Source organism: Etheostoma cragini, chromosome 3 (genome assembly GCF_013103735.1).
Source record: "Etheostoma cragini isolate CJK2018 chromosome 3, CSU_Ecrag_1.0, whole genome shotgun sequence".
Taxonomy (NCBI): domain Eukaryota; kingdom Metazoa; phylum Chordata; class Actinopteri; order Perciformes; family Percidae; genus Etheostoma; species Etheostoma cragini.
In genome coordinates this window covers 14,639,121-14,651,582 of record NC_048409.1, presented here as the reverse complement: position 1 = coordinate 14,651,582, position 12,462 = coordinate 14,639,121, and the positions used below count along the sequence as shown (strand labels likewise).

General features: G+C 39.9%; 1 protein-coding gene across 1 annotated transcript; it reads left to right on the top strand.

The window, feature by feature from the left end:
- The first annotated feature begins 1,786 nt into the window (after nucleotides 1-1,786).
- abhd15a (abhydrolase domain containing 15a) lies at nucleotides 1,787-11,117 on the top strand. The gene is made up of 3 exons (XM_034867672.1): nucleotides 1,787-2,786; nucleotides 8,496-8,851; nucleotides 9,960-11,117. The coding sequence occupies exons 1-3, from the start codon at nucleotides 2,235-2,237 to the stop codon at nucleotides 10,609-10,611; spliced, it is 1,560 nt and encodes a 519-aa protein (XP_034723563.1). The 5' UTR covers nucleotides 1,787-2,234; the 3' UTR covers nucleotides 10,612-11,117.
- Nucleotides 11,118-12,462: the final 1,345 nt, after the last annotated feature.

Here is a 12,462-nt window from a genome sequence, read left to right as displayed (position 1 = left end):
GAGAAGTAGCCTTGATGAAAACACGATCATACATAATGTGTTTTTTTATTTCATGTATTCCTGTATTCCTTGTAGTTTTACGAAATAAATTGTGGAGTCTTCTTTGATTTACGTTGATCAACGCTTCGAACAGGTCATGCTCCTTTCGGTTTATTAATTTATCTCTAGCTTTGGCTCCAATTTGACAACGTAAAGGCCAATATGACAATGACTCAAAAAGAAAAGCCAGCTCCACCTGCAGCCCAGACCAAGTGAAGCCTCTGAAAACCTCAGACTGTCATATAAGAATAAAATAAATAATAATTAAATATATTAATTTCAGTATATTTGTTAAAAGAAATGAAGAAAAAATACATATTTTAGGAAATTAAAAAAGTATTTTTGATGCACGTTTTGCTTGAAGAGCATTAAATCAATGTTATGCAAATGGAATTATAGAGACGTCTTATCAAAGTGGCCATTTAACTGTTTAATAGACCCCCACAGAGCTTCTAAAATTGCGTAGCGAGAGAGAAGGCCTTCAACGACTGAGATGGTTATCACACACAAATGGAAAGCGCCTCATGAGCAGAGTCTGGAAATGCATGCTGAGTAAATTAACAGAATACAACTCCCCCCCGCTCTATAATGCACCAGCTGCAAGCTGTTCAAAGTGTCTCTCTAAGGGGAAACTGCGATCTTAATTCTCTTGTTGGCTTGGCATCTTCCATTTTGCCATTTTTTATCTATTTTTTTTTCCACATTGGCTAATCCACAGGAATGACGTGGCATTGAAAATTGGAACAAACACACAGTGATCTACTGCCTAACACTTTCCACTTGGGTTTGTTTTTTTCGCACACATCATTCAGCTGTCAATTTAAATCCAGCAGGCCGCAGCACTTTGTTGTGCTGCCATTGGTTAAATGAGTGTCCAAAACAACATGTTCCTCAAAATCAGATGGCAGAGCTACAGCTTTCCATGAAATGTATCAACTTTGCAGCATTAGTAGCAAATGTCAATTAAATACTCCATGGATCTTTGAATGTACAATAACAACTACATCTTTAACTCGTTGCCAGCTCTTGTACCTCAGAATGTCAAGCTTACAATATAGTGATTAAAGGTGGGGGACGTTATTTTTGCATGCTGCTCAAATGACTTGTCTTTTACACAGATGAGAAGACTCCTTCGTAGATCATCATCTCTTTTTGCCCTATATCCTCCAACATATCTGAGTTACAATTACAATGGTCCTGCTTAGGTCATTAATGAGTGGGCTATTTGTATCCATTTGAGTTCTATAGATAGCATAAAGAAGGAAGATGAACATAGCAGAGAGAAGGTCATCACTTTATGTATATGTGTATTATGTAAAGCTTGAATCAAACTGGACGTCTACAGCGTTGCAATGTGCATCTGCTTGTAGAAACAACACTGGCCTACTTTTACGCTTTACTTCAATTTACAATTACAAAAACTGAGACTGGAATTGAAAACTAAAATTAACCTGAAGTTTTTTTGTTACACAAGGAAACCTGCTTAATATTCCATTACTTTACATGGTCCCCACCAAAGAAGCCCTTCACAGTAGACCAGGTACCTGTATCCAGATCTCATCTCTGGCAGTGAGCGAGAGAGAGAGAGAGAGGGGAATTCAAAGAGATTGTCTTAGTGTAAAAAAAACACGCAATAGCTACCTCATTGTTCTGGGTGTACTGGAAACAAGTTATAGGCTAGGGTATGGCTATTAACAGCAGAGATTATTACGCGCACGCAGTACCTGTTTGCTATTTACTCTTTACTCTGAAGGCGGGCTGGTGATGATGGGAGGCGTTTCCAGCATTAGCCCAGCTGTTGCGTTGAGTGCAGTCCTGCACATGCTCGGTTAATGAACCAGTTGGCGTTGGATGCATTAAAACACGGAAGGCATCTCCTCGTTAATAAAAAGGGCCTACATACAATAGAAATAAGAAGCCGGGGTTGGCTTGGGCTGGAACGATATTTAAACGCTGAGTAACTTAGACAGCACGCTTACAAAGACGAGGGACTAGCGCGCCTTGGCACCGGAGGGAAGCACTAACTTCACAGACGAACTGAGCATCAATTTAGGACAAACATCTCAGCATACTGTAAGAGCATGTTTCCGTGGACCGTTTTACAGCATGTAAATTCATAATTATCAACTTAAGATCCAGAATAAGGTTTGGAAAGCGACAGTGTTGTGCTCGTTTTGCTCTCTCCAACCGTGCCAATGCTGGAATGGCTCGTGGCTCTGTGCGTTGTGATCCTGGTGGTCTTAATTTGGCCAGGCTCCACATATTTTGGCACAGAGAGACAGTCGGATACCTTTCTTCGGGGACTGGAAATTTCACAACAGACACCGAAGGACAAGACGGGGAAGTGCGTCTCATCAGAGCGAGAGGAGAGCGACGGTGCCCAGGCAGCCTGTGCGGGTGTTAGGACCGATAGGAAAGCACGCACCGTAGCACTAATCTGCAAACCGTCGGCACTGGCCAACTATCTCCTAAAACACTGCAGGACTTTCAGTAATTACTCGCCGTGTGTTGGGTGGACGTGGCGGGCCAGCGCCCTACTTCAGAGTGTGTACAAGGCGTGCTGGCCGTACGATAGTCCGGTCCAGTTTGTGCGGGACAACCTGCAGCTGAGCGATGATGGGCTGGTGGCTTTGGACTGGGCAGTGCCATCCTACCAGAAACGACGCAGGACTTCCAGTCACTCCACCAGTCCGGTTCTGCTCATCATCCCAAACTCTTTTGGGAAGATCACTAGAAATGTGTTAAAGGTGCGTTCTTGGCTTCTCTCACAGTCTTCACTTCAAATCACCCTATTATAGATATAATTAACCCTGATCATTCATATTCATGCAGAAACTGAACAACCAATCATTTAAATACCATAAAGCTGATTGCTGACCAAAGTAGATCACCTCATCCGTAAAAAATTGAATAAGATAATTTCAAGTTTTCCACAAATGTAATAACCTGTAAAAGTTTATAAATAGCAGTTTCCATTGTGTCTGCAGACACTAACACACTCATTGTTATTGAATCAGTGCAGATCCAGAGAAAACCATTTCCAAAGGTCAGCATGTCCACTGAGATGCATCTTAAATTGTGTAGAGAACTTTGTAGCCTAATCTGTATTATAGGCATGAGTCAACATGGTGAGAATTACAGTATAGCATGACGCATTCTGTCCTGTTGCTGATTGCATGGTGTAGGAAAGTAGAAGTGAGCATTCCCACAGCTAAAATGCAAAAAACAACTCAAAATTTCTTTGGTTCATTTTTAAATTCATAGGGTAGAATCCAGATACTAGTCAAAAGATAAGTCAGACATTCAGTAATTTAAAAGAGACGTGGGAATCTGCCAGTGCACATCATCAATGGCCATTTTGGAAAAAGGAAATCATTTGAGATAAACCATGGCAAGCTCAGTTGGAACAAAAGAGCTGAGGGGTAAAAAGAGCAGATGCGGAGGCAGTACCCGTCTTTCAACTGCTCTTTCAATACACTGAGTGAGTGAGGGATTACAAAGCATCACTTGACTTGAGAGGCCTGGGAAGTGCAGAGCTGCTAAACACGACGGCCTGTTGGCTCTCTCATCACTCTGGGCACCTGGAATCGTGCTAGCTCATTTCATTTCATACTGTTAGCTCGGTGTGCAAACCTGTCACATGCTCAATGTCAGCACCATGTCAGATATAACAACTCTGCAAGAACTCAACCCTTATAAAACCCAATGGGTTTGACATTAATCTAGAGTAAATGACTTCTTGTGTTGATCTGATTAAACAAAGGACAGAGGACAACATATATAGAAGTGGAACAAGAAAAAACAATAGAGACACAAAAAGAGAACAGCGCATCATAAATATGTGGGGTCATTCAGACAGATCTGTGCCTCTTGTTTTTTTTTTCTGAATTACAGATTATTTGTGTGTGTGTGTGTGTGTGTGTGTGTGTGTGTGTGTGTGTGTGTGTGTGTGTGTGTGTGTGTGTGTGTGTGTGTGTGTGTGTGTGTGTGTGTGTGTGTGTGTGTGTGTGTGTGTGTGTGTGTGTGTGTGTGTGTGTGCGTGCGTGCGTGTCAGACAAAGACAGGAAGAGCTTATGTTTACGTGTGCGTACACACTCAATTTGAGACAGAAGAAATGGAGAGGGAAATTTATTTTTGGAGTGTGTGGGCTTGTGGTCCCTGTCCCATTCTCTTTTAAACACGACATATTTCAGGAACTCATGAATTTATAAATAAGCCATCCTCCTTAAATTATTCATTTTTTTACTCTGTCTTAGGGCTCCTTTGTTTTTTATGTGGTTGGGCATTATTCATAAGCATTTACATGATGATAGAGGTAAACGTTGATACAGTACTTAACAATATTCATATAGGCTTATACTCTTTTCAATAGCTTCAGAGTTTGTGATGTGTTCATCCCAAAACATACAATAAATACATTCTTACATAAATCAATCCGTACATAAACCAAAGTGTTAAAATCATAAATTTTGATAATAAATGTCCATGCACATAATTCCTCTGTAAAATCAAGTGTCAGTTGTTGTGCTAAGCTAACCGGCTTCTGCAGTAGCTTAATTTACAGTGAGACGAGTATGGACCTTTTCATAATTTTTGGCATGAAAGTGAAGAAGCATAGTTCCCAAAATGTTGAACCATTCCTTTGAACCAGGACTGCGTTTATCTAAACTGGCAAGTCCAAGCAAGTCTGCATAGACAGCTACCCTTCAATAAACTCTCCCGATCTCTATCATTAACAAACTCAATTTTAACCCCATTTTCTTTTTATCCTCAACCTCAAAGAAAAGGGTCACTTAACTTATCCCTACAAGGGTCAACCTCCAGGGATGAGCTCTATATTCAGTGGCCTGTGTCCTCTGTTTAGAGCAATGTGTTGAAAGGCAAAACATGTTCCTGGAGCAGACATCCAGCTGCTCCAGCCGTCTTGCCTTATATGATTTACACACGTCACACTTTCCTGACAGACTTGTGAGCAGTTTTACCATCATTTTGTGGCCTAGTTAAGTTAATTCAGTATAACTTTGGCACCCATTTTCACAACAATTATTTTTCATTCCATATAGATATAAGTTATTATACATTGCAGTCATTATGTGTAATTTACCATTCAACACTTAGATAATTGTTTTTCAGACCATTTTTTCACTTTCTAATTGCTGAGAGCAGATGGAATGGGATAATAGCTTAGAACTTGTGCAGTAAAAGTAGGAAAGTTTTACCATTAATAGTCATGATTAGATTAGTGAGACGTAATAGTAGCAGTAATACCTAATCAATCCTATTGGTGGATACTTCTGAATCACGGAAACATGGCCCAAGACCCAAAACAGATATACTGGGACAAAGATATCTATGAATATTAACTATTAAGATGGCAGGCATGGCATTTATTATATAACAAGTACAGGAACTTTTCTGTTCTTTTTTTTTACTGTTCTCGCATAGTTCATCAGCAGAGCAGGGACATTATTAGAAGATATCCACATATGATATCAGTTTGGAGTATAAAGTCAGAGGAGCAAATCCATCCCCCAGACATGTATCGCAGGCCTAGCAAAGTATTTAGGAAAATTATTGATCTGAATAGAGGACAGAGATTTGTAGCGAGATGCTTTGTTGCCTTTAAAAGGCAAATTGAAATACATGTTGTAATGAAGCTGCTGAAGTTTAACAGGTGGTCTCAGAAAAAGATGACCTTATTCAATATGCTTTGATGGTAATTTTCATTGTTCGTATTTATGTTGAGGCAGCACAGGAGAAGAATGTGTGTGTGTGTAAGAAGTACAAAGTATAAGAAGGACAGTGTGTATGAGAGCTGGCATGCTGTCCAGTGTCTAGAGTCCCTGCTGAAGGAATTTGTCAGTGAGCTGAAAGTTTATCAACTCTGGCAGAAAACTGCTGTAGCAGCTACTGTTTGTTGTTGAAATCTCTGAGGAAAAGACACATTCAAAATGTCAGGATACCATTTTAGGAAAAGTATTGCCAGAAACATAATGTGCCCAAATGTGATCTAGAGAAAAAGCCAACTCCTATATTTAAAGTCAGATTAAAGAAGCCCTAAGGACAATTGTTCCCTGGCGATTCATCAGATTGTTCAAAAAAAATATTCTTTGTTTATCATGAGTCAGTGCTTCCCTTGCGAACGAAAAGTAGTTTTTTTTTTTAAGGTTTGGGTGTCAAATGATATAACAAATACAGGCTTTGCAATATCTTTGGATTTAGTGATTTCTGCCATTCACTTTATTTGCCATCGTCAAGGTTTGTTTAGTATCTATTGTGAGCAGTTGTTACTCATTGTGCCGATTGGTTCACACAATGCATCATCACCACAATGTCGCCGTATTAATACTTGAGCAGGGAAGTATAAACAGGACAAAATCTTTTCATACTCAGTTCACATAATTTTATCTCGGCAACATTAATTGCTCAGCCCTGGCCCACATATGCAGTTAAACTGTGAAGTATCTAACAGTGTCTATTTTGATACCCATTATAGGAATTCAACTGAACTCAGGTGATTCACATTTATTTGACATTGCTCTTCCCCTCCTTTCAGGAGTTTTGGAAGCGGCTAGTGAAGGAGTGAATTAATGATTTTCCAGTGTATTAGATCTGCTCAGAGCTTTACTTTGCAATGTAAACAAGTAGATCCTCTTTTCATACAGACGACCTAAAGTCCCAAAAATCCTACTGCAGTCTTTCTCAGATGGTAAATAATTAATGCAGTGATGCTGCAGCTCTTCCTGAATCCCACTGGGATTTTTGCAAATTTAAAGCGGAATATAACTCATTTTAAATCTACCACAAACTTTTATTTGAGACAACTGAACTCTTTCCAGTCTCTCTAGACTAAGTTCCCCCACTTCATATAGTTATAAGCTCAGGTAAGGCTTACCAGTCTGGTGATGTGTCTGCTCAACTTTTTTGGATATTATAGAAATAATGTTTATATGATATTTGGTGCTATTTTTGTTACAAAGACTACATTATTAGGATCAAGGATTTAGCTAATTACATGACGCTTACAATAAAATCAAATGCAGCCAAGACTAGAAGAATAAGTTATACATGTACTCTGCTTTCTTTCCTGAAATTGTTCAGGCTTGTAATCTTTCTAGTAAACTACAGTTTACTATTAACATGCAGAGGGAGAAAAAAAAACACCTGCAAAACCATTAGAGCCAGATTCTCAAGAGCATTAAATCAAAAGAAATTTATGCTTAACATTTGTGCCCAAGCCTTGTTTTAAAAATTAAAAGGCTTTTGGGTGAGAACAAGAGCATTTTACAGATTGAAAAGACACATATTCAATGATGGCTGATTTATGAAACTGGTTTGTTATTGTCATTTGTTATTCCCATCAGGTTTACATAGCGCTTCACAGAGCCACATGCTAAATGATGCTGCTTTGCGCACAATAGTTCGTAAACCTTGAGGATATATCAGTGTCCTACATTCTCAACAGCATTTAAATTAAATTGTTTAGAATAATTACATCATAAGTATAGCTCACGTCCTAATAGAAAACACTGAGTAGTGATATCTTACTCCATGCGGAAGCTGAGTGAAAAAGGAAGACTTTCTGCCAGAGACATGAGATCACAGGTTTCTGTATTCAAGTGCTTTCTGTTCTTGTATGCCCATGTTGCTCCGCGCGCTTTTCAAGGAATGCAGAATTGTGCAGGTTGAAGCTGTCTGAGCTCTGAATCTGGCTGTTGTGCAGAATGTTGGCCTTCACCTGTACTTTTACACTGTTTGAGAACAGTTAATTTTACAATCACCATGACAACTTCTTCTTTTGCCACTCAATTGTTGATTGGGATGTGTTTTGGGATGCATAACTCTTGTGTGCTCATGTGCCAAACTGTCATTGTATGCCTGTTTCGCAAGAGTTGGTTCCTTAGTTGTTTACAAACGTTAATAGATAAAACTGTAAGAGAAAACAGCATGCGATTCACTGATATGACAACATGTTTACTGTGTTGTGTAGTATTACAGAGTACAGTGGCTCAGCAGCACGGTAAAAGGAAGCAACATGTAATCCTGTAGTTTTACTGTGTTCTCACTTCCCCCAGCAACTGTTTATTTCTTTTTCCATAAAAAGTAGCCTAGTACCATGCCATTTCAGGTGTTACAACTGCAAAGATATTTAGTGGAACAAAATGGAAACTGATTTCTAAAGGAGGCCTTATTTAGTTCTGCGACATTAGCAACCAAGAGAACCGGCCACATTAATCTCAAGCATTTGGCAAAAAAGAGGAAATTTTCTGGGTATGCCTAGTGTATGTAAAGTGCATTTTATATCAACCATTTTGTGTACTTTCTCTGTAATGTTCCATTAATGGATTTATACATTTTACCATTTGAACTTACAAGTAAACATTCTGTATTTAATTCAAAGAAGCTAACACACTAAATACAGAACTATTTATTTTCTCAACCTCCTTTCTCTACAGCTGTGTGAAACCGCACTGTCCCATGGCTACCTACCGGCAGTTTTCAACCGCCGCAGCCACAACGGCACCCCGCTCACCACGCTAAAGCTGCAACAGTTCGGTGACCCTGCAGATCTGCGAGAGGCCGTGCGCTACATTCGCCACCGGCAGCCTGCAGGAAGACTGTATGCAGTGAGCGAAAGCACTGGGTCGGGCCTTCTCCTCTCTTACCTGGGGGAGTGTGGATCATCCAGCTATATGACGGCGGCCGTCTGCCTGTCGCCTGTGTTCCGCTGTCAGAACTGGTTTGAGAACGGGCTGTGCATGTGGCCCCTGCAGTGGGCTTTGGTGCTCTACCAGAAGATATGTCTCAGCAGGTACTGTATGGAGGGAAGTATCGAGGGTGGGCAAAATGGTGATGATACCTGGGAACAAAATTTCAGTGTGAGATGCATAGAAATACAAGTGAAATCAAGTCTGAAGGCTTTCAAAGAAAGTTTCTGGTTCATTACTGGCTTATTTTCATAGTTATGGCCCATTTCTATTGGTTATGACAACATTGTACACAAAGTAATTACTAAAATCTGGGTGAACATTGACATCACCTCAACAGTATGTCATTCTGTCAAAAAAACAAAAAACAGAAAAGAATCAAATAAGGCAGACGTTTTATAAGCTCGGAGGCAAAACTAAATGACCACAATTACAATGTCAGAAACAATCCCTCATTACAGATGAAATGTCCACATTTATGTTGTGCACCCATATGTGAACAACTACGGGAATTAGGTTAGGTCAAAGTTGAACCAGAAAGATGTTTAGCTTACCTGATTGTCAATTGTATTTCTTTTAGTGAGGTTATAAGCAATTACAGTAATTTCAGTACTAATAAATACAAACAATGGCCAGAACTACAAAAATAACATGACCTGCATTTATAGTTTAAAATGGCCTAGAGTAGTTTTCTGGATGCAGAGTCTATCCATTAGGGACTTTTAGAAGACAGAATGAGATCAGCAGCACCTTCTCATCTTTCAGTTTACCGCAGGGAATATTTTACAGTATCAATAACGTAATGAAAAGCAACACAGTTTCATAAGGCAGCAGCATTAACTATGCCATATTAAACACGCTGAGAGAAGGAAAATTATGAATTTTCAGTCAGCCAAAAGGTAAGAGAGTTACAGTGGGATTGTAAAGAAAAAAAGATGCAATTTCTCACGAACGATTTACTGGAAAGGCAAAGACAATTAAGGGGAAAACCAGGTAACTGTAGCAACAGATGGCCTGCTCAGTGTCAAGTCATTGATTCAGAGAGACAGCGTGACCCAGGTGAAGTTTCTCAGATCAATGCCACTAAGAGGATATGACCCATGCAGCTCTTTAAAAATTGATTTACTGGTTTTCCCTTGTTGTCTCCATTTATTCCTACTGTATTTTTGTGTTCTTATTTGATGTGTGTGTGTGTTCGCATGATATGCACAGGTACAAGACGGTGCTGGGTGAGACCATACAGACAGACACCCTTTTTTCTAGCTATTCCTTGCGTGGCCTGGAAGAGGCATTGTTCTGTCAGACTGGCTCAGCAACAGCACCAACAGCAGGGACGAGCAGTAGCTGCAACACTTCAGGTACCTGGGATGCTTACTGGGAACGCAATGAGCCCTTAAGAGATGTAGACGAAGTGGCTATTCCTGTTCTGAGTGTGTGCGCTCAGGATGACCCAGTCCGCGGTGACATCCAATCCACGATACCCATGGAACTCTTTGAGACAAACCCACATTTTTTCCTCCTCCTAACTAGCCGTGGAAGTCACTGTGGGTTCTCCACCCAGTCCGAGGGGAGCGCTTCTGGTGCATTGGGGACTGTCAGTTCTGTGGCTCCACCAACCAGTGGGATGGAGAGCCGTCGGACCAACTGGAGCCACAGAGCTCTGTTGGAATTCTTCAGGGCAACCACAGACTTTTTTGCTGCAGAAGAGAGAGCGAAGCAGCTCGCTGCAAGAAGGAGGGGACTGGGGGGAGGCGCAGGAGGGAGGGTTTTCCGCCACCGCAGCGTCAGTACATGTAAACGAGTGCCAGCGTGTTCCCATAATATCCATGCCATTTACAACTGGCAGAGGTCCTACACACGATGAGGGAGCTTACTGGAAGTTAAAGGACTTTAGGGATGCTTTCTGATATTGTTTAGACTTTGGATGTGAGGAACTTAGGTTGTTCTCTGCCTGTGTGACGATATCCAAAACTAGAACATTGCAGATGTTGTGAAGTACTGAGGTCATGGAGTACTTTTAAGTGTGTGTTGTTCTCACACACTTTATGTGAGATATAAAACACTCAGACAGAAAAACGGATCACACCAGGCCACGCGCTTGCTGTATGTTTAACATTACACTCTCAAGACGAGTGGCTATATATTTTTCTACAGAGCATAACAAATCTCTTCATTGCAAGCTGTTAAATCTGAAAGATGCTGTCACACATTCATTTATTAATTTATCAATTCAACTGCCTCAAGTTTTACACAGTTTACAAAAATGTTGACACATAATGTAGCATCTTACTGTTAGTCTTTTTCACACTGAAAGGATGTTTATAGGGGAGCAAATGTTTTGAAAGTATTGTGCATAAAGTAGAAAGGAGGGAAAAAATCCTGTGAAAATGATCACGCAGTGTTAGTGTACACACTACTCAGTGTATATTATTGAATTTTGTCTTTGGTATTGGGGAAATGTCCTGTGATGCCCAGAATAGAGAAACTGTGTGTTTGCCACTCAGTCAGCTTTTAGAGGACAATCTGTGTCATGGCGTTATATTTTAATGAGCTGGATGGCTGGAAGCACTTTGTGAGTTTTGCTGTCTCAATATTTTAAATTTTGTGCTCCAAAGTTTATGTGATGGAATTTCAAAATAAAAAATATTAAATAATGAACCAAGATCCCAAAATAGGGATATACACTTTGTGTAATGCATCCTTAAAAAACATTAACTTTTAAGTTTTTACTACAGGTAAGTAAATTCCTTATTAATACCAGCTTGTTGCGTAATATACTTTATCTTGTTTGTAGTTTCTCATTATTTTTGCTTAAAACCATCTTCATGTTTAAAGCACATCACACTAAAAGTGGGATCTGTAGTCTTGTCAAACCCCTGCTGAGTAAATGCTTACAGCAACTTCCTATCATTGCACAAACCCCGCAGCCGGTGTGTGTGTGTGTGTCTGTGTGTGCGCGCGCGCGCCTGTGCCCGTGCGTGCGTGCTACATTCACCGCATTGTTTGTCCGACCATTGAGCCTTATCCACTCAGACAGCTGGAACACAGCAGTGTACACAGAGGCACACACAAAATGTCAACACTCATCCTCCATAACGTGCAACACACACACACACAAAAAACACAGAAATGCAAGCAAGCTGTCACATACTGTACATGCAGGATATTTTTTATAGACACTCATTATTTACAGGGAGAACTGTCTTATTAAAAATTGCTTGGAAAGAGACACACACACACACACAGTGACTACCCCATGTAATATATATGACACCATCATTAACACAAATAATGCTTCAATAAAAGTAACTTTAAGTGATAAAAAAAAGATTCTAGTTCATTATGAACTCAACAGAAATACAGAAAATTAAAAATGTGATTTTTCAAAATTTGTTTTATTTGCCATTTGGTATTTAGACTTTCTTGCCCTTGTCAAATGTCAAATGCTCTAGGTGGGCGCAATAAGCCATCAAAATGACAGTTTGGAACTGTTAACAATCAAGTCAACCCATAGCATTGCAGCAATGGAGGAAAGCACAGTTTTTATTTTATTATCTTCCCTGTGCACATTTTCAGTCTAAGGGTGAAACCGGAATGTCTTTGGTCTCAAATTATTCCCTTTAATTATCAGGTTATCTCTAAAAAAAAATTAAAATAAAGAATAAAAGGCCAAATTGGATTCAGAGGCCTTTCGTTTCATGTATACAGTTGTAAC